Below are 22,017 nucleotides of genomic sequence, written 5' to 3'. Positions count from 1 at the left end.
AAGAACCAAAGGTGTTAATATATATCATACTTTATTAACTCCTCAAAGTATAACGTTTGTATCGCTTCATACCTGCTACGTGGTAAATAAGCAGACGTCACCTTCACCCTGTCAAAATCACTCTCCACGAAAAATCTACCGTATTGAAGTATTTCTTATTGTTTCAGCAGCATTGATTCAACCACACAAGGACGTTTGTTTAATTTTATTTTAAATTTGTTTAAGTAGTGCACTCCCATCAGCTTGAAATAAATGGTATTTTATTGTCTGCATCTTTATGCATCCCATAAAATCACACGAACTGTAGTCATAGCTCATACACAGATTCATAGAAACACACGTCTATACAAACACACAAAGATCCCCCCGTATAGCCTTAACAGACTGTAGGGGCAAGTGCTGTTAGCGAGCACCTATGAAGGCCGGAACGGTACACGAGGGGGTGGGTGGCCAGCACCACGCCCGACCGCCTTTGTCTCCCCAGTGGCGATGTTTACACACCGCACCAGGTACTTATTTAAGCCTGAGTCGACCTAGGGGAGGCCCAGGACCGGCTCAGATAATCGTCACTGGTGTTAGCCGTGAGCGGGAATCGAACCCGGGTCGCCAGGTTCATAGCGCAGCGCGCTAACCGCTACACTACCGCTCCCCTACAAACACACACACACGTATACAAACACACACGTATACACACACATACACAAATACAAGATTGCGTAAAAATGTTTGCGGAATTATTTCATCACAACTTGAAGGGGGGTGATGAATATAGAATTTGCTTTGAGTCACAGTTGTATGCTGAACTTCTTTCGCACCGTACGTAACCAACCGTGCTAATTTGGGGGTGTGGCGCGTGCAGGCGGTGCAACTGCGCCAAGGGGGCCCAGACGCTGGGCTACGAAGAGGAATGGAAATTGGCACCGCCCCCCCCCCCCATTTTATTCCTTGCTCTATCGCCCATGCCAGCTGTTGTGGGCGCATGCCTTTGGCGGGGGGGCAATCGCACGAGGAGGACATGCCTATTACGAGCTTGGGAGGCAGCGTGCAATTGAGTCGTGGAGAAACAGCAGCGACTCTTACAAATGTTTTTTTTTTGCGCTAAACCGGTGAAATCGCCCTTACTCCCGCACGTTACACCAGCACAACGCGACGAGACCGCGGGTGCCGTGTGATGCACGCCGACCCGGGGGGGGGGTGTAAGTGGCTGCCAATACGCCGTGGGGCTGAGTCAACCAACAGAGTCAGAGTTGAACTCGCAACCTTCTGCAAGCGCGAGCCGATCACCCTGCCGCCGCTGAGCCGGTCGGAAACTGAAAGCCGACACATCGATGACGATTGATATCTTTCGATTTAAAGCTTTCGTGACTGTAGGGATTCATCTTCTTGGTTCTTTCGGTAAAGTCACGTAGAATGGAAATAATAAAAATAAAACATAATAAAATAATTCTCACGACGTTTCGGCCACAACGCAAGCAGCCGTCCTCAGGTGGAGAGCAGGTCTGTCAGACTGTCTACTCGACAGACCTGCTCTCCACCTGAGGACGGCTGCTTGCGTTGTGGCCGAAACATTGTGAGAATATTTTATGTTAAATTTTTATTATTGTATTATTTCCATTCTACGTGACTTTACCGAAAGAACCAAGAAGAGGATTGATATCGTTGTGAATGTAATAATTCTGCGAACTTTGGACTGGCCCATCGTCACAGACCCTGACAGATGCACATTCATACATTAGTATATACATACCATACATAAAGAGCCCTTGTTATCAATCCACTTTTGGATGAGGGCCTCCACCACACCTGGGCGGGTCGTGGGGTCACTTGACAATACCTGACCATGCTGGGCAGTGGTCGGATAAGGCCGGGAAGATTGGCGAGTGTAAGAACGGAAGCACTGCGCTCTTTTACTGCCAAGCACCGACCCGCAAGCCCCATGACACCCGATTTGTGCTCGGTGGTCATCGACCCAAGAAGCGGTATCCGGGCACAAACCTGCTGAGCTTCCGAGATCCGACGCAATTCCAGGTGAAGCGCGCACCACATGCATCTCCAACAGCCACCATTCGCCACCGGGTGGCATCACCACAGCAGCTGTGTGCCAGGTTAGGTGCAGGTGATAGGTCGGAACCAGGTGTTATGAAGAGTGTACCACATGCATGTACAACGGCCACCATTCGCCACCGAGTGGCATCACCACAGCAGTTCTGCGCCAGGGTTAGGTGGCAGGCGATGGGCCGGAACCAGATGTAATGGGTTAACTACCTGGGATTTACTGGGAGATGCATCGGCTTCAACAAGTTGTATCTATGTACGTACAACTTCTGCGTAGCCAACCGTGCTAATCGGAGGTGTGAAAGTTCCCCACGTACAATGACAAGGCACGTTCATACAGATAACCAAAGGGCACACTACACAGCCACGCATACTCCGCATCACTCATTCTTTTGTAACATGCCATGAACTCACAAGCAAACCTGCTCACACACACACAAAATACCCCCGCATAGCCTTATCGGCTATTGGGGTAAGCGCTGTTAGCGATCACCTATTAAGGTAACCTCGGCACACGAGGGAGTAGTGTGGGCAGCCTCATTATTGAGTTTTTGTCTCCCCAGTGTTTATATTTACACACAGAACTAGGTACTGTACTCATTTAAGGCCGAGTCTATCTAGGGGAGGACCAGGACTGCATTATACACTTATCACCGTTAGCCACAGCTGGGAATTAAACAAGTCACCGGGTTCGTAGCGCAGTGCGCTACCACATTGTACTAGCCCCCCAATGCACACAAACACATACAGCACAGATGCAATCTTAGAGTACTTCGCCTGAACTGCCACTGATCAGCTATCCCTCTCCAAAGCCGACGAGTGTTTTGCTCCAGCCATCCGTCCTGCCGTGTGGCCCACATCCAAACCGCCGTGTTCGTAAGTGGGGTGACCATCAGTGGCGAAGCTACCAGTGCCCACGGACCAGAGGGGCGATCTGCCATGCTACAAATTAAGAGGGCGGGCATTTAATTCTCCTTCCCACGAGGACCCATGCCAATTATAGCCCTGCCATCGTGGAGGAAAAGTGTCATATTAACCCTATCAACCATATTAAGAGTGTGCTACGTGTCAACTATAATCAGCAGGCTTGCATGTCATGGCTGTGAGACCATAGGTCACAGGGGGCAGCTTCGCACCCCAAAGATTTTGGAAAGGGGGCAACCGTCCATATGCCCCCTTGGTAACTCAACATGGGCCCCCAAAGCAACACGCACCTCAAATCACCTGTCATTACCTTGGCTCGCTGGTAAAAAAATATATATCAATAAGCCACCCCCCCCTCGCCTAAGTCCCACAATTCCGCAATAAATCGCACAGCTTACTCACCTGGTCTCGTCACCACACGGCTCAACACCGAGTGACGGACATGTGACATAGTCTCGTGTCTCTTAGAGTTCTCCCCACTTGATACAGCAATTTTGCTGTGACGGTGCCACCTGAAGACGGAGGCTTGTGTTGCCTCCGAAACGTCGTGATTTTATTTATTTTATTTTTTACCTACGTGACTTGATCGAAAAAACCAAAGAGTATGGACCCTTGCAGTCACGAAAACTTCAAATCTAGAAAGGACACGTGGCAATTCACCTTCATGGTGATCCAATGAATACTGTCACGATTCAAGTAAAGAATTAATTTTGTTTTGTCCCGTTCTTACCGTTGTTCTGTTAATAGTCTACCGCATATTTTTCGTCTCGTTGTTTCAATTACTACACGCTGATATGAGTATATAATTATCATAAATTGTAAACAATAAATTCTGAGGTGTGCAATTTTAAGCGTGTGCTGTGAGCATATGAATCTATTTTAATCGACGAGTCATTACACGTCTACTTAATAATTAATCGGGCGTATCACTCTTCTCCTGGGGGTCACAATTTGACGGTGGCACCCTCCACTCTCTGCAGCCGCACGATCCAGCACGACGCTACACAACACGACGCCGTGCAAAGCTGGACGAGTCACGTTCACATCTAGGCCAGAGCCGACAAGAGCCGGACAATTCTACGGTCTATGCCGAGCTCGCGGAGGCCGGCTGGCCAGAGCCAAGGGGTCTCCCCCTCTTCAGATGAGGACCAAATGGACGGCAGTAGCAATCGATCATAAAACAAAACACGATGAGCCGACAGCGAGCTGCGTCTCTCTACGTCTGTCCTATATTTGCCACAATCACTCTGGTAATTACTTTATAAGCAGGGGTGAGGAACCTATGGCCGATGCAGCCCAGACGTAGCCCATTACTTTGTTTCATATGGCCGGCTGCCACCAAAGGGGCCTAACTACCTCCGAACAGTGGCCCGCAATTCATTGTTACTGCAAGCATCTCATCGGGCACTAGAGGGCAATATTTTTCCACCTGGCAGCACTGCGTTTCTAAAATTATAGGTGTTCCTCAATTATTTTTGTACGCTATTATTACATATATGTCTAAGGTGTGTGTGTTTTTCAAGTGCTGTTGCCCGCCACATGTATGTGCCAGTTCTATTTGGCCCTCGGCAAAGAAAAGATTCCCCAGCCCTGCTCTCATGATATGCGCGTCCCTACGAGCAGCGACTACCGCTTAGCGGCATGCCCCCCATCCGCATGCACAGGTGAGCGATCCCACGACACGTCGCTCGCGGATATATCGCAAAACCAAGGTTAGGAAAGTAAAATCATTAATTGAGGATATGGTCGTGGTTTGTTTCCGGCGAGGGCAAACCCTTCCGTTCATCGCCAAGAGGGAGACATTTCTTTAAATTCATGACTTCAGGCCCCGCGTCGTCGTCATCATCATAATCGAGTATTTTTTGGCAGGGTAGAATTCGCAGTTGGGTCCTTCTCAGGGCTTAATTCCCCTAATGGAATATTTTCCGGGTCACTGGCAGACTGGAGCAGGTGTGCAAGTGACCAGCGACCACAGCCACAGCGAGATGGATACCTGGATGCGATGTTGCCGGGTGTGGAAACATTTTTCCCCGGTCGCTGACCCAAACCGATCCAGCTGACATTAAAGCCCTGGTCTTCTTGTTCGCTCTGTCACAAAGTTTCCGCGCAAAAAAAAATAATAATTGGCGAAATCCTCGACTCGTGGCGAATTGGGTCCGACGACGCCGCAGCCAAGCAGCGGCTTGGCCAATAGTTTTTAAAGTTTTACGACACAATGGAGTGGACGGACGGACGGGGCGGGTGGGCGCCGTCACGGCGAGTACACGTGGCCCGTGATGGGGCACACCGAGCGCTGGCGGGCGCACGCCGGGTGCACCACCGCACCGCTGGGGTAGCGCGCAAACTCGGGTTCGGAGAACACCCCCTGGCACATGGGGCAGATGGTACGCTCCGTGAGCACCACGGGCCGCAGGCACAGAGAGGCCTACGGGGGGGGGGGGGCGGTGGGTGTGTGGGGGGGGGGCAGATGGAGGCACGGATGGGCAGAGGACAGCGCCGCACGGCGAGTGAGAACGGACGATGATCGCTTGCGCGCATCCAAAACTACGACGCTCGCAAAACCTACCTGCTTGAAATTGCGCTCGTCTTTGGAAGTATTTGATTCGCAAGACAGAAGCCAAAGGGGAGGGCAAAATGCGTGTGCATATTTGTAAATAAAGTAGTTATTTTTGCTCTCGTTTTTTGTCTCCAAGTTTTGGGAAAACTTTGGATAAATTTGGCCGGTAATTAATAAAGTAGGTAGCCGATCTCAATGCCACTTTTTAGCACAGTTTGAATCATACAGGATCATCTCTACGACAGTCATAAAGCCCGCACCGTTATGGACACACAAGACAAAGATCCCTCAGAAACCTTAACAGAATGTTAGGGCAAGTGCTGTTAGCGAGCACCTATGAAGGCCGGCACGGCACACGAAGGGCTGGGTGGCCAGCACCACGCCCGACCGCCTTTGTCTCCTGAGTGGCGATGTTAACACACCACACCAGGGACTCATTTGAGGCTGAGTCGATCTAGGAGAAGCCCAGGGCCTGTTCAAATAATCGTCTCTGGTGTTGGCCACGAGCGGGAATCGAACTCGGGTCTCCAGGTTCGGAGCGCAGCATAATAAATGGTGCGCATTAACAATGCGACCAGCATGCTTAGTGTGTCGGGGACTCGTGTAAGCAGCTGTGTGTAGGGGCTAGGGTGAGGGGCTAGGGCAGGGGTCGGCAACCAAAATAACAAGAAGAGCCATTTCTTTCCAATTCGGTAAAAAATTCAGTATTTCAAGAGCCGCAATGCATCTGAGTACATACTGTACATACGTACATATCATCAAGAAGCAGCCCGTAAAGAGCCGCATACGGCTCCGGAGCCGTAGGTTGCCGACCCCTGGGCTAGGGGGTATTGGTTAGTGTGTAGGGGCTAGGGGGTCCTGGTGCTTAGTGAGTAGCGAGTAGTCCAGCGGGCTAACCGCTACGGCACCGTCTCCCCGTTACGGACACAAGGACACATTCTCTCACCTTCTCCTTGCGCAGCGCGAGGTTCTGTGCGCACGCCAGCCCGCGCTGCGCCTGCGCGGTGCGCCGCGCGTGCAGGCTGCCCCGCAGCGCCGCGCGCAGGAACGGCGCCAGCAGCCCCGCCGACCAGCCTTCGGGCAGCGTCGCCAGCACGGCGGACGCCTCGAACTCGGGGGCCTCGCCGTTCAGCAGGTCCGCCACGGCCACGGCGTCGGTCTCGACGGCACGGCGAGCGCCGTCGTGCCCGTCGTAGGCGCCGTCGTCGTCGGGCCCCGCGCCCGTCCCGTTGCGGGCGGCGCCGCGCTCCGGCCCGTTGGACTGGCAGGGCCCGGTCGGCGGCACCAGGCAGGCGGAGAGGAGGAGGTGGAAGAGGCGGCGGCGCTGGGCCGGGTCCGGGTGGCGGGAGCAGTAGCGGCGCGCCGCGGGGAGGTCGTGCGCGCCGTGCACCAGAGTGTGCAGGGCGCCGCCGTGGTCGCCCAGACGGCCCTGCAGCAAGGCCCGCTCGGCCAGCAGCGGAGAGGCACCCAGCTTCCCTGCAGGGAGGGGAAGGGGCACAGGGAGAGGATGTCGAAGAGCAGAGAGACGGGGGGGGGGGAGGGTGGGAGTAGAGGGGACGGGAAGGGAGGCGTTTATCCAGCAGTATTTCGACAATGACAATATATTATTATATAAATAGGGAATTAAAGGCTTGGTGGCCAGATTGCGTATTTCATGAGATTGCTTTTAAAAGGGGGTCAAGCACTGTCAAGAGCTGGGCCCCATCTAACTCCAAACATCTCGAGGGATGAAGCCACCTGCCTGGGCTCCACTTTACACTGCACGTGTGTCTTCCTCCACACTCTCCTAGCCTCTCCCCACACTCCGTGTCCCACACTCCCAGTGTCTGTCCCCACACTCTCCTAGCCTCTCCCCACACTCCCCGTGTCTGTCCCCACACTCCCCGTGTCTCTCTACCCATCACCACCACCTCCACCACTCACCGAGCAGGAACTCCGCACGGTAGAGCTCCGACTCCTGCAGCATGAGCTGCAGCTTGGCCCGTGCCGCGGCCAGCTTGGCGCCCTGTGACCCCGCCGTGAAACCCGGTGACCCCCCGTGGTCGTCAGGCTGATGGTTGCACAGAATGTCGAGGACGTCCTCCAAGTAGAGTGTGGCGAGGTGCGTGTGATGCCTCTCCTCCTGGGCCACGTCGCCACCATCATCACAGTTAACACCGCCACCATCATCGTCGTCATCAACATCATCGTCAATACCACCGCCATCATTATCATCATCACAATCTTCAAAATCATCACCATCATCACCACCATGTCCCGTCAAATATCGCACCGCCAGATATATTCGGCGCGATGCTGTATTGCTCCGTTGACGGCACCGATTGGATGTCGGCCCAAATCTCCTTCCAATCGACGACGATGTGAACACAAATATCCGCGTCCGCGCCATGAGATCCACAACTCGGCCGCTTTGGAAATGCGCGGCACCAACTCTGCACAAGGGGAACTTCAGCGTTGACACAGCGTGAACCAACGCCTGGGATTCAATGTGCCTAATACACACCCTGTTCAGCAAGTCCATCGCCACCACCACCACACTGCCCAGCTTCTACAACACACAGCTCATCAGTGAACCCACCACCACACTGCCCAGCTTCTACAACACGCAGGTCGTCAGTAAATCCACCACCACACTGCCTGAATACGGCTGCGTGAAACTGGATTGGCAGCTTCGAACAACAAGCCGTGCAGCGATAAACTTTTCACTTCCCCAAATATAAATATAATGGGTGGGTGAGTTGGTGGGTAGTTCGGTAGGTAAGTGTGTCTGCAATTCCCCAACTCTCAGACAAAGCAACTGAGTGGCTGAATCAGCTCAGAACTGAATCTCTATTGTTTCTCTTCATCGGACATATGAAACCATCACCATCGCCATCACAGTCATTAAAGTTAGTATCTTCATCAGAATCACCATTTTCATCATCATCATCACCACCACCACCACCACCACAATCATCTACATCAGCAAAGTCATCATCACTATCATCACTACCATTTTTAAATCCTTTATATTAAGTTCGCTTGCTTGCTTGCGTGCTTGCTTGCGTGCTTGCTTGCTTGCGTGCTTGCTTGCTTGCGTGCTTGCTTGCTTACGACCGTGCAAACCTTTCGGTCGTTTTTTAACCCACTTCCCGTGATCCAATCGAGCTGACATTTTGCACACAGACTCGTTGTGCGAGACAATTAATGTTCGTGAAATTTTTTTCCAAAATTTTACACTGTTTAGGGAAAACAAATTAAATATTTAATTACCAATTGTTTAATACTGCAGACAATCATCTGACCCATAGGTGGCAGCCATCTCAAGCCAGAGGACGAGAGGACTCTAGCCGCCACGCATATAAAGGATTTAGAGTTAAAAACTTTGTTTTTACGGGTTATACTTGTTATCATCACTAGTCATCACTGATCACCAATGGTGGGTCAATATACTGCGTCCCGGTTCAAATAATCGTCACTGGTGTTGGTATTGGCCGTGAGCGGGAATCGAACCCGGGTCGCCAGGTTCGTAGCGCGCCAATCGATGCACTGCCGCTCACCACACACGAGTCACCGCATGCACACTTGCACACAGCCGTGGACGTGCGATCACACCTGCACCCGCCTCTCCAGCACCAGGTGTTCTAGGAAGGCCATCAGGGCACGCGGGAACTGGCCCAGGAACCGCACCACCTCGTCGGGGCACAGCTCCTCGCTCCCCCGCGCCTCCCCCTCCTCTCGCCACGGCCGCTTGGTGAAGATGTGGACTCCTGTCTGAGCGGCCAACATGGAGCCCCGTTTCATTCGCGGCACCGGGCGACGCTCCAGTCGTCAAGCGTGCAGAGCAGGCGGTGGGGAGCCTACAGCTTGTGACTTCATATCATGCGGCCCCGCAATTTAAAATTCAAACGGCCCGCGATTTCACATCACACGGCACCGTGACTTCATGCGACACGCAACTTCATTTTCGATTAGCGCGGTTGACTACGTTACGGTGCGCAAGAAGTGCAACATATATACGTACATTTCCAACGGTCCGTGGCCATCATGAGGCTTACCCACTCCGAGCGAGATGGCCCACAAACTTGACATTGCCGGCCCCTCCAAAACCACAGGCAAATGCCTACGCTGCCTACACTGCCCTACGCTGCCCTACGCTGCCCTACGCTGCCCTACGCTGCCCACGCTGCCCTACGCTGCCCACGCTGCCCACGCAGCCCTACGCTGCCCTACGCTACCCACGACCGATTGCCAGTACTCTCCTTTGCCTACCCTCCCCCAACTTCGTAGCCCCCCTCCATCCTCTCCTCTCCCCCCCACCCGAGCACCATGGGCCCCCAGTGCAGTTGCACCACCGCCTGCACACTCGACAGCTACGACGCTCGGCGTGTGCCGCGCGCGCCGCCGCTGGCGGTGAGCTCACCTCCTCGCTGCGCTGCAGGGCCCAGGCGGAGTGCCTCCACACCAGCTTGGCGCTCGGGCAGTAGCTCAGGAAGTCGACGACGAATGAGAAGAGGTCGGGCCGCGATGCGTCGCTCAGCTCCCCGTCAACCACTCGCACCCAGTACTGGTGAGAACACGAAGACAAAAGATCCCCCCTGTGTAGACTTACACAGGCTGTTCACTTGCATATTAAAGACATTACATTTTAGTAATAGAGCAAGTGCAGAATCACTGAACCGGAATTTGTAGCTTGAAAGCATTTAGCGCGGGGCCTTAAAAAGCGCGGGGCCCATAGCATGTAACTATTTTTGCTTCTAAGATAATCCGGCATTGGCTAGCGGGTGGACCCAGTGGGCGTGCGAAGGTTCAATCCCGCGAGGCCTCACCTGCAGTGCCACGTCGTCCTGCTGATGGTGGTGGTAGAGCAGACCGAGTGCAAAATACCTGCAGTGCACACGCAGGAGATAACCACCACAGGGACGGAGGGATCTCATCAACTCGTGTGCAGGCGCACAGATGCCCCCGTATTGCATTAAACAGACTGTCGGAGAAAATGCTGTTTGCGAGCTCCTATTAAGAGCAGCACGGCGCCCGAGGTGATGGTGTATTCAGCAACGCGCCTGGCCACCTTTGTCTCCCCACGACAAAGAAATAGATCCCCCTTGTAGCCTCAATAGACTGTTGGGGCAAGTGCTGTTTGCGAGCTCCTATGATGGCCGCAACAGTACACGAGGGGGTGGGTGGCCAGCACCACGCCCGACCGCCTTTGTCTCCCCAGTGGCGACGTTTACACACCGCACCAGGTACTGATTTGAGGCTAAGACGATCAGTTCAAATAATTGTCACTGGTGTTGGCCGTGAGCGGGAATCGAACCCGGGTCGCCAGGTTGGTAGCGCTCCCCACTCCCGACAAAACACAAACAAACACACGCGCGCACACGGACTCAAGAAGACTCACCTGCCGAGGCGCTCCAGGTGAGCGGCAGAGTCTTGCAAGTGAGCGGCGCAGTCGCCGCCCGCCAGCAGGTCGAAGAGCCGCTCGTCCCCCTCCTCGGCGTACAGCTTCACCAGCGCCGTGTCCACGTCCTCCCGCCAGCCCGGCGGGCCGGGCGGGGGGGGGCTGGGGAGAGCCCCCCCGCCGCCGCCGATGAGCACGACAGCGCGCGAGTCGGGGGGCCCCGCGGAGCGCGCCTCCGCCAGGCGGGAGGCGAGGAAGCGGCGGACGGAGGCGGCGAGGTGGGGGCGTCCCCCGGTGAGCGTGGTGAGGTCGGCGTGTGGGTGCAGCGGGGGGTGCGTGCGCGAGAAGGAGGAGGAGGGCGGCAGGAGGTCGGGCACCAGCGAGGCGAGCTCGCGCACGTCCAGGCGGCCGCTCCTGTCGAGCCACCATTCGTTAATTTAACAACACGTTCGATTAATAGTTAACTGCAACAACCATTAATTCAATTAATAATTTCATCACCGAATTGTCAGGATTGGGATGTTTGGCCAATAGCAGTTATAGTGTGTGTTTTTTGCTTGTGGGGGGAACTGGCGAACACGGAGGAAAGCCATGCAGAAAACATACAAACTCCACGCAAAAGGCAACCAATTCAGGAATCGAACCCAGGTCCTTCTTACTGCGAGGTACTAGTGTTACCACTACGTCACCCTGCCCACAGACTTATGTAGGAACCCATAGACGAACATGGAACCTCTCCAATAGCGTTGCCTCCAATGTTGTGGCTATCAAGTGTGCACCGGGGGCTCGCAGGATGGAGGGGCCCCCGCTCTTGGCTATTAATAATTGGGGGATAAATTGGGCAGGGAGGGAGGGCACATTTCACCGCTTGCACCAAGGCTGACGCCAACCTCGCTACGCCATTGGGTTTGGTGTTTCTGACGTAAGTCAAGCAACCACTCAGCTGTTGTTGTTGTTCCCGTGTTAACTCAGTTTGTCCGATACCCAGTGCCAGATTATCCGAGTAGCAAAAGTTGCATATGCTATGGGCCCCGCAATTTCAAGGGTCCCGTGCTAAATGCTTTCAAGCTATGAATTCCGGTTCAGTGAATCTACACTTGCTCTATTACTATAGTACTATACCGCCTTCAACTTTTATGAATGACTTTGGTGTTTAAGGTTAGCGATTTGTCGTATTATCTGGCTGTATAGCAAATGAAAAAATACAATTACTTTACTATGCAAGTAAAAAAATGTGTGTTTTAATATTTGTGTATTTTTTTTTATTTAGGGCCCCTTTAAAACATTTGCTACAGGCCCCGCACTAGCTTGATCCGGCACTGCCGATACCTGAAAAGCTCCGTGGCTTCAGGGAGGCGGCCCAACGCCAACTCCACAAAGCCCGCCTGCTGCTTCACGCGCTCGTACAGCGACTGGGAATGCGCAGCACACACGATCCCCGTACAGCCTTAACGGAATGTTGGGGCAAGTGCACACAGTACTCGTTTCAGACTGCGTGGACCTCGGGGGAGGCCCAGGAACCGGTTCAGTTATTCTCGTCACTGATGTTGCCCGCGCGCCACAATTTAAGTCGAGTGCCCGGGCTCGCAGAGCAGTGCGCATTTACCGCTCTACAGGGTTCTCCGAGTGAAGAATTGAAAATATTTCACGAAAATTAAACCAATGTTAAATTATGCATTTCCATGCGCAGAAGTTGGCCTCGGACAGATTCATTTTTTAAATCAAATTACAATGACAAATTAAGTTAGAAACGTTTAAACACACATATAGGGTGGCTATTGTACTTGTATGTAAACAGACAAGGATGTGTCGAATGCACGTAGCCTTGTCTGTTTATATATCAGAAGAATATGCATTCAAGCGGGAACGTATCAGTACGTGGTGTCTAACTTCCAGCATCTTCTCTGTAAAACTGGAGAGAAATTATGACTTAAAGGGGGCCACATTTGTCGATGCAGATTGAAGGAATATGCAGCCCAACAAACCGGAGCGCTCTAACCTGAGAGTACCCTCTGATTACACTGGTCAACAAAAAAAAAACATTTTTTTCTGGCCTGGACTTTGCAGTTGTTTCAGGGTGCTGATTCCAAATCTGATCTCAGATTTGCACTATCACATCTCATTTTTATGCTATTGGCATACCCCATTTTCATTGATTTCACCCGAAATTAACTCTGTCACATATGATTGCAAGTTGTTGCGAGCCAGTGACTCCTTTAGTGTTAAAATATGGTGCTGTATTTTTAGGATAGTGTGTTTATAATATAATTTTATGTAGATATCCACATTTATTTAATATTTTTCTTCTGCAGTTTTTATTGAAAATGCAATATTTGAGATCTCAAAAACCTGATGTGATAGACAAAAACTGATTCCAGATTTGGAATCAGCACCCCAAAATTACATTAAAACCGTTGGAATACCTTATGCCAGAAAAAGTGTGTTGACCAGTGTTATCATGGTTGGCTACGTACGGTGCGAAAGAAGTTCAAGCTCAACAGAGTACAACGAGCGAGCGGGCAAGCGTGCAACCACTCGGCCGTGTCGCCGCGTGCGTGCGATGGTGCGTTCGTGCGATGGTGCGTTCGATGGTGCGTTCACTCGTGAGCAGCTCACCGCGTAGCGGTCGCGGGGCATCGTGTGACGCGACGCCCTCGCCAGCTCCAGCGCCTGGTCGACGCGGCCTCCCGCCAGCAGGTCCCCCACTTGGCTCTCGAGCGAGCACGGCTCCAGCGCGAAGAGCTGGCCGCCCGCGCACGCCAGCAGCTTCCCTGCACCGCGAGCACGCAATGGCGCCCCCCGGCGTCACCGCAACCAATTCGTCACGCCCGTACTATCGGGCGCACAATACCGGTTACCCAGCACCTCTGGCGAGGAAGTGTTTAATGGGTAGAGAGAGCAGCTCGCGATAAGAATGTCGCGAGCTCAAATCCTCGATGGGTGGATTGACTCGGCCCATCATCCTTCCAGGGTCGATAAAATTGGTATCACTTTAATTCTAGATTTGAAGCTTTCGTGACTGCAAGGATTCATACTCTTAGGTTCTTTCGGTAAAGTCACGTAGGTAAAAAATTAAATTAATAGAAACAAAATAAAATAAATCAACAGGCGTTAGGGTCGGGATCGAACCGACGACCTCCTGTATACCAGGCGAGGTAGTTAACATCTCGCAACCGTGGCACCCATGAACTGGCCCCGGCCACCTTTCTTTCACCAACTCACAATGACCAGCACAATGAACGGTGCTCAAATTATTCCCATGATCCACATGGCCGTGGGGTGGTCCTCTTTCAGCAATGCATTACCAAAACAGGCTCTAGACATACTCTTTGGTTCTTTCGGTAAAGTCACGTAGGTATATGGATTCCTGCAGTCACGAAAGCTTCAAATAAAGATTAGGCTCTAGACACACGAACACTCACTGAAACACGTTTACTCACTCCAACACCTTCAATACACTTGGCACCCACGCACCACAAGCTGATTTCATCGCTCCATTTCTCCAGTGGTCATCCTCTCGGACTCGTTCCACTCCTCGCCTGCCACCCCGTACTCAATCTCGCCCAACAGCCAACATCCCTTCTAGCGATGTGTCCTACCCAAGCCCACTCACTTGTCTTAACAGTCTGAACGATGTACGTACGCATGTTGAACTTCTTTCGCAAACGTACGTAGCCAACTATGCTGATCGGAGGCGCGGTTGTTCATGTCAACAACCCGTCGAAAGAACGGGGAAGATGTGGGTGCTTGGCTGTGGGGGCGTAGACACGAGTCGTTGGGCAACGTACCCTCCAGGCTGTCGAGGCAGTGCCCGCCCGTGAAGGGGATGCTCTGCTTGAGCTGCTGGTCCAGGAGGCTGTGCACGGTGAGGAGCTGGGCCCCCAGCGCCAGCAGGTACGGCGGTGCCAGCGCGGCGCCGCGCACGCCATCACCCCAGCGGACCGGGGCCCGACGCGACACACCCTCCGACGTCACGAACATTCCTGCGGACAGCGGCGAAGAGTAGGTTGGCGTCGGCAAGGAATACAATGCGGTGACCCGGTCCAATTTACCCAACAACCTCTTCATATCTCAGCATCTGGGTTCACCCTCGGCCTGTGGGCTCCGGTGCAATTGCACCGGCTGCACACTCTCTCGAAAGTCACACCACCAACTGTTGTGCAAGTTAGGCACCGCAGCGATTCCTGACAGCGCAATTTTCGCTCTGCTCTGTATATGCTGGCAAATGGAGAAAGCAATTATCGTGGACTGTATATCATACACTATATATCACAGTATTTCCATGTTGTTGCAACAATAATTTTAATAGCCTAATTTTATCTTGATTTGAAGCTTTTGTGACTGCAGGAATCCATACTCTGGTTCTTTCGGTAAAGTCACGTAGTTAGAAAAAATAATAAAAGAAAACACAAAGTTTCGGTCGCAACACAAGCGGCTGTCTTCAGGTGAGAAAAATTATCTGCTGTTGTGGCTTTATATAGGCACGGGAGGGGGGGGGAAGAGTTTGTCTGTAGGGGTTAGGCACGGGAGGGGGGGGGGGAGGAGGAGTTTGTCTGTAGGGGTTAGGCACGGGAGGGAGGGGAAGGAGAGCCCAATTTACGAAGTTTTTTTATTACTCGTGTCTTTGTTTTATCCAGGCCAAACCTCGCCTGGCCCCACCTTACTCCGGATAATCGAGAGCCGACTGTACTTCACACCACGCTTGTCAGTGCGGGTTGGTGAAGAGGCAGGGAACACGGCACAGTGTACAACAACGGATGTTGCCACAATGGGCTGATGAATCAGGCGGGCAGACTGACCGAGCGAGCCGGGCCCAGTGAGCAGGAACTCCTCCTTGGCGATGCGCTTCACGATGGGGGCGGTGGTTCCCCCCGACCCCTCCGTCTCATCCTCCTCCTCCTCTTGCTCCCTCGGGAACAGCTCCTGGGCAGCGCAGTCGGGCGGCGGATGAGAAAACGAAGAAACCGGTCAATAAACATTTATATATTTATTACTTGAAACCTCTGTTCCCACGTGTGACGCAGGACGGTAGGTCCTTTTTTTGGAATAAATTATTGATTACAATGTTCATGGAATCGCTAATCGAATCGAGCTCCATTTTTTGTCACGTTCGAGCACCAAAAATCTATTTCAACCCTTATAACCCCCCGATGGTGGATTTGCACAGCAACGGCAATGGTGCAAATCGATAATAACGTGAAGGGTTGGGAAAAAATGCAAGAGTGATACCGATCGCAGACAAGCTGAAAGAAGGTCAACACCTGATGACGGAGACTTGTGTTGCCTCCGAAACGTCGTGATTTATTATTTTATTTCTATCATTACTTCTATGTGACTTTACCGAAAAAAGCCTAAGAGTATGAGTAAGGTCAACACCATATCAGAAGAAAGGTGAACATGGAATCATCAGAGAGACAGGCATAAAATTAGGTGGTGCGGAGTGGTAAGCCAGAATATTAAGGGGAATGTGGAGTGGATAAAGAGATGGGCTCAGATATAACTCACAACCAATATTAGCCATGGCCAGGAAATCAAACTCAGTTCACTGGATTCACAGATCAGTGCGACAGCAACTCTGCTGCTGCTCCACCCCACATATCTACTCATCATCATCGGCTATAATCAATCTACTGCTGCGTGTCTGCAAATGGCTGTAAATGAACAACGCCGATTGCTCTTGGCCAACCTGGCAGGCTCCCGTGGAGGAGTTGAGCATCACGTATCGCGTTGTCATGGCGACGCACACAAAGGCTCCGTCTGCTGCCACGGCAACGGGCAGCTCCGGGGTCGCGAGGTCACGCAGTGGCTGAATGCGGTCCCCGCGGACCAGGTAAATCTGTGGAGGCAGCGGAATGGCACAGACGAGCAACTTTAAGGGGCGAGCTTTCTGAACGATGCTGCGGTGATGATGAGGAAAACGGTTATTATTCTATGCTTGATAGTTGGTTTTTTACCCTTTTATCTGGCAACAAAACTGACACCTTTTTTATAAGGAGTCATGTTTGCATAGACCACAATACCTGCAGTCATAATGCAAACAAAAAACATAACTCTGATAATGTATGCGCTGTCCTTGAAGTTGATTGGTCCACACCCGAGACAGCTTTCCTTAGAGCCTAGTCTCACATGGTGTTGGACCAGATGACGCCAAAAGGCGCGCCAGATAAATGGGTAAAAAAACAATTATCATATTTTGCTACTGGCAAATGAGGTTCCAATGGTATTCTATGCTTGTTTACTTAAGAAGGCATCGCTCAGCCCTTGCCAAGTTTTTCGCAGTCCGAATGATCATTGCTGTGCATATTCCAATTGGGTAATTTGTGGGAAATGCAAATTATTCAATTGGAATGTACATAACCATCAAAATGAAGGTGCGTCCTCGACATATCGTGTTCTGCATATAATGGGGTTTTGGGGGAGACACCTGAAAAAAAACAAGGAAATAACGAATATCCATAATAGATTGTTTTGGGTTAGATCGCGTAAATAAAAACGTTGTGTCGTTAAAACCGCCACCACCCGACACGGCCAATTAGGAAGATTTGGTCAGGTAAACAAAACACATTCCTGCGGAGGGAGCTGGTAGGAACGTTGGGTTGTTCGGTCAATGGCCCGGGGTAAACGGCGGCGTGGTGTATTCCGCAAATATGCCCGACTGAGGGCGGGCACAAGCCGGCGTGAGTAGGTTAAACATTGAGTTTTATAAGGGCACCACGGGGTGACCAGCCCCTCCCCACCCAGCCCCACCCCTCCTACCCTCCACCCAACCCCTCCCCACCCAGCCCCTCCCCACCCAGCCCCACCCCTCCCATTTTTGGATGCACGACGAACGGACGGACACAATAATCCCCTGTGGGCTGGTGTAACCAGGAGGTTCCTACCAGTAACATGCCAATTCTTTCCCAGTACAGCACACCGGTGTTTTGGAGAGTAAAACCCACAACATTTACAATTATGAATATCGCACTCCCGAATCTCAAAAGCTGATCGGCATGCAAGGCGATACCGACTTGTTGTTAAATGCGTCTCCAAGTCGGGCGGAAACGTCATGGTCCAAGCCAGTCCCAGTTTACCACTGTGCTGTACCAGTCGTCACCGTGGTAGTGGTGGGTCGTGCATTTTCAGAGGCTGGTGGACAACTGCGACACGCTGACAAAGACGTGAGCTCCCACACTTGCCTTCGACAGACAGCGACGGCGAAATAGAACATATCGAGCATGCGAATGAATGGGGCTCGACCAGGAAGCTGGGCTTGTCCTCTGTATCGATCCAGTTAGTTAATAGACGACAGTGAAAGGGGGAAGTTGGTTTATTGTGAAGGTCGCAGGTAACAGACGCCTTTCGCAGTTGATTGACACGTGTAAACGGTGACACGTGACCCCGCAGTTTCATTTATAATAATAAAATGATTGACTTATCCAGGAACGCCAAACTGAGTCGTCGTAGTGGGTCCTGCATTGGGTTTGCATTTTAAAACGAATGTCTATACACGCTGGAGGAAACCGGAGCACCCGGAGCAAAACGACGCGCGCAAGGGAGCAACACTCTATCCCCGTACAGATGCAAACAGATGGCGACGAATCAACTCGCTGTGCTGCTTTCTCCCGGACGAGCCAGGGGCACGGGGCAACCTCCTCAACATCCACAGGAAGCGAGTTTTCACAACATCCGTGCAAGACCACCAAACACCCTCGCCCTCCACACACAGCGCCGGCCGCACAGTGCCTTCCACACACTAGTGCCGGCCTCACACGGCGTACGCCAACATCGCGCCCCTATTTACCTGCACGACCTTGCGCTTCATAGACGCCACACACAGCTGCACGCAGAACGCCTCCGTGCCGACGGGGTTCTCGTTGAGGCAAAACGCCGCCACGCCGCGCAGCCTCGCCGCACCGCTCACGGCCGCGTCTCCGAGCGCATCCATGTCCACGACGCGTAGGCAGCCGTCGGCCCACAGCACCAGCAAGTGCCCGAGCGCCGAGGCTGCGCGCAGGCAGGTGGCCGACCCCGCCTGAGGCATCGGCGGCGCCGGCCGCGAGCAGACGAGGCGAGCGCGGGCGGCGCCTTCGGGCATCGCGAGGCGGTGCAGCATGCCGCTCGCGGCGCCCGCGTACAGACGCTCGCCGCTTCGCTCCAAGCTCACCACGGCGTCCGCAGGCGGCAGGTCGCCTCGCTCCGTCACGGGCACGAGGGAAAATGCGCGCACGCTCATGGTGCGGCTTGTAAGGGAACGACTAGGGGCTGGTTCGAAGCGAAGCTTTGGGTCGGGGAGGGGGGGGGGGTTAATCTCCTGCCTTACCGGGCAGGGCGCACCCCTCGCCCGTTAGGGCATTCAGGCAAATGGGTAGGGCCCGTGAGAGCGAGGTAGGCCGCAGCCGCCGCCACTTAGACGCGAGGCGGGGCGCGGCGCTCAGCCGACGCGGCGCGCTCGAGGCGGCATGGCGGCGAGGGCTTCTCGCACCGCGGTGTCCGCCCGCCTCGCCGCTCTTCGCGAGGCCACGGCGAGGTGGGGTTGTGAGGGTTGGGGGGAGGTCACCGAGACGGAACGTAAACACGGCCGGTGAGCTGTGATGGTGGGAGTGGTAGGGGTGGGGGTGACGTCATAGTCACGTGCGGCTCTACCGGACGTGACGACGACGACGCGCCACGTGCTGTTTGGACAACTTTAATATATATACGGAGTGGTAGCTCCTGTAATTTCTCATTTGTCATTTACGTGATACAGCTGTCGGGCTGTGACGGTTCCACCTGAAGACGGAAGCTTGTGTTGCCTCCGAAGCGTCGTGATTTTTATTAATTTAAATTTTTTACCTACGTGACTTTACCGAAAAAACCTAAGAATATGAATCCTTGCAGTCACGAAAGCTTCAAATCTAGAATCAATTTAATGAGTTTGTATTTAGGGGCTGGAGGAGGAAGCCGATGAGATGTAAAGCTCTTTGGGTTGTTGTTGTTTTACAGATGTCCGGTAAGAGCGGCAACAAATAATACAAAAACACGATAGGAGTGGGAAAGAATAGGAAAGGTAAACAAATCACTTGAAATAAATATTTTAAAAAACAGATAAAGCTAAGCAATTTTTTATATACTCTTGGTTCTTTCGGTAAAGTCACGTAGAAGGGAAAAAATAAAGTAAATATCAAACAATACAATTCTCACTTGTTTATTATTTTATTATTTCCCTTCTACGTGACTTTACCGAAAGAACCAAGAATGTGAATCCCTGCAGTCACGAAAGCTTTAAATCATTTTTTTATATCTTATCAGGTAAAGCCCACTGAGGTATTAACTTATTTTTCACAAGCGACCTGGCTAACACAAATGATAGCCCAACAAAGGGGCTTATCGTGTTGAGATGTATAGCGCCCAAATCCTCGAAGTAACCTCAATTGGGAGATGAAGCACGGTGTTAGACTTTTGAGTTGACAACTGACCGGGGGTTGACCCGAATAGTCCAGGAATTTGTTGGCATCCGTTGTGTTCTCGCGAGGCAGAAATGTATGATTTGTCACCGAGATCTGATAGAGGACCAGGGTGTTGCGTTGAAATTTGTAACAGTCAAATTGCACAGTTGTGACAAACTTGGGTCGAAAAGGTGGCAACCATGCATAGGGGTGCGTTGCTGTGTAAACATCGCCACTTGGGAGACAAAGGCGTCTGGACGTGTTGTTGGCCACCCATCCCGTGGTGTGCCGTGCACCAACAGTCTGTTAAGGCGACATGAGGAATGTTTACATTACGACTGCAGGTATTGTGGTCTATGCAAACATGACTCCTTGTAAAAAAAGGTGTCAGTTTTGTTGCCAGGTAAAAGGGTAAAAAATCAATTATCATATTTTTTACTGGCAAATGTGGTTCCAATGGTGTAAATGCTTACCCCGAGCTCTCATACTCTGATGGTACATTGTCTTTGAGTTGTGCGCCTTTTGGCGTCATCTGGTCCAACCCATGTGAGACGAGGCTCTAAGGAAAGCTGTCTCGGGTGTGTACCAATCAACTTCAAGGACAGTGCACATACATTATCAGAGTTATGTTTTTTGTTTGCATTATGACTGCAGGTATTGTGGTCTATGCAAACATGACTCCTTGTAAAAAAAGGTGTCAGTTTTGTTGCCAGAGAGAAGGGTAAAAAACCAATTATCGAATGTGTCTTGGTTATGTCTTCTCCTCTGCATGTACGGAGGACCTCCTTCAAGACAATGGGGGCGATTAACTTACGCTTATTGTGGCACCAGTTCAGAAGGGCGGTGAAGGTGCAGCCATGCAATTTCTCTCCGACGACCCCTGCTAGCGGCATTAAGAGAGTAACCTCACGTGCACTCACTTCACTCGTGGGTTTCCGTAGCCGATATAATGGGATTCGTAATTATAGGGTTTCGGCCACTGGTTCCTGGTACAACCCCCCCCCCTTGTTGAATTTCGTTTCAAGTACCCCCCCCTCCCTGGCCTGACCCCAACATGGTTCTGATAAATTAAATTAATGAATAAATGAACATCGATATTTTAACCCAATTGTCCAATTTGTGAGCTCGTAACTGCAAGCGATCAAATTCAACAGACGCTCTGCACGCGTGATGTAATGTTGTTGGCGCTCGCTGTTTACTCTGAGAAACCAAACATTGCTTACAATCAATAACACTATGAGACCTCCTTTACTAGTGGCAAAATATAGTAGGTTTTTACCCTTTAAACTGGCACAAAACTGACTTGTATAAAGGTGTCAGTTTTGTACCAGTTTAAAGGGTAAAACCCTACTACTACGATCAATAAGTTTAGAAAAGGCATTTAACATCGTTCATGGTTACCATATTGATTCACATTTGATAGCAGTTATTTGATATTGCCAGATTCATACATGAGTATTCACCATTCTCGTGTCTGATATAATTTCGCACGTTTCTAAATCTCATCACGTACCCCCTGGGACATTGCCACGTAACCCCCAGGGTTCCACATGGACCCCGGTTGAGAACCACTGGGTTAGGCTACGAAATTAACTCACTAAATCAATGTTACTTGGAACCCTCCACTACCCCAACACAGCCAATGACATTGTCACGCGTACAAGGATTTAACGCGCAATTTATCCAACGACAAT

The 22,017-nt window shown here is 51.8% G+C and overlaps 1 protein-coding gene across 1 annotated transcript; it reads right to left on the bottom strand.

Annotated features, from left to right (window-relative positions):
- Window positions 1-1,594: 1,594 nt before the first annotated feature.
- On the bottom strand, window positions 1,595-19,493 carry LOC133357063 (transforming growth factor-beta receptor-associated protein 1-like). Its single transcript, XM_061574812.1, has 13 exons — window positions 18,700-19,493; window positions 16,603-16,752; window positions 15,716-15,839; window positions 14,705-14,899; window positions 13,533-13,687; window positions 12,246-12,328; window positions 10,917-11,330; window positions 10,345-10,402; window positions 9,939-10,082; window positions 9,131-9,289; window positions 7,460-7,658; window positions 6,483-7,012; window positions 1,595-5,404 (listed from the first exon to the last, which is right to left on the bottom strand). The coding sequence occupies exons 1-13, from the start codon at window positions 19,129-19,131 to the stop codon at window positions 5,231-5,233; spliced, it is 2,817 nt and encodes a 938-aa protein (XP_061430796.1). The 5' UTR covers window positions 19,132-19,493; the 3' UTR covers window positions 1,595-5,230.
- Between the last annotated feature and the right edge of the window lie 2,524 nt (window positions 19,494-22,017).

Source organism: Lethenteron reissneri, chromosome 56, assembly GCF_015708825.2.
Source record: "Lethenteron reissneri isolate LAM-NWPU_2019-01 chromosome 56, ASM1570882v1, whole genome shotgun sequence".
In the NCBI taxonomy this organism is placed as follows: domain Eukaryota; kingdom Metazoa; phylum Chordata; class Hyperoartia; order Petromyzontiformes; family Petromyzontidae; genus Lethenteron; species Lethenteron reissneri.
Note: the sequence above shows the minus strand (reverse complement) of the source record. Positions and strands in the feature narration are given on the sequence as shown.

Excerpts from the sequence above, each read along its gene's own strand:
- LOC133357063 (XM_061574812.1), bottom strand. The coding sequence starts at position 19,131 with ATGAGCGTGCGCGCATTTTCCCTCGTGCCCGTGACGGAGCGAGGCGAC. Across the intron at positions 13,688-14,704 it reads CTGCCTCGACAGCCTGGAGG|GGAAGCTGCTGGCGTGCGCG; the intron begins GTACGTTGCCCA and ends CTCGCGGTGCAG. Across the intron at positions 10,083-10,344 it reads AGGACGACGTGGCACTGCAG|TACTGGGTGCGAGTGGTTGA; the intron begins GTGAGGCCTCGC and ends TGTTCTCACCAG.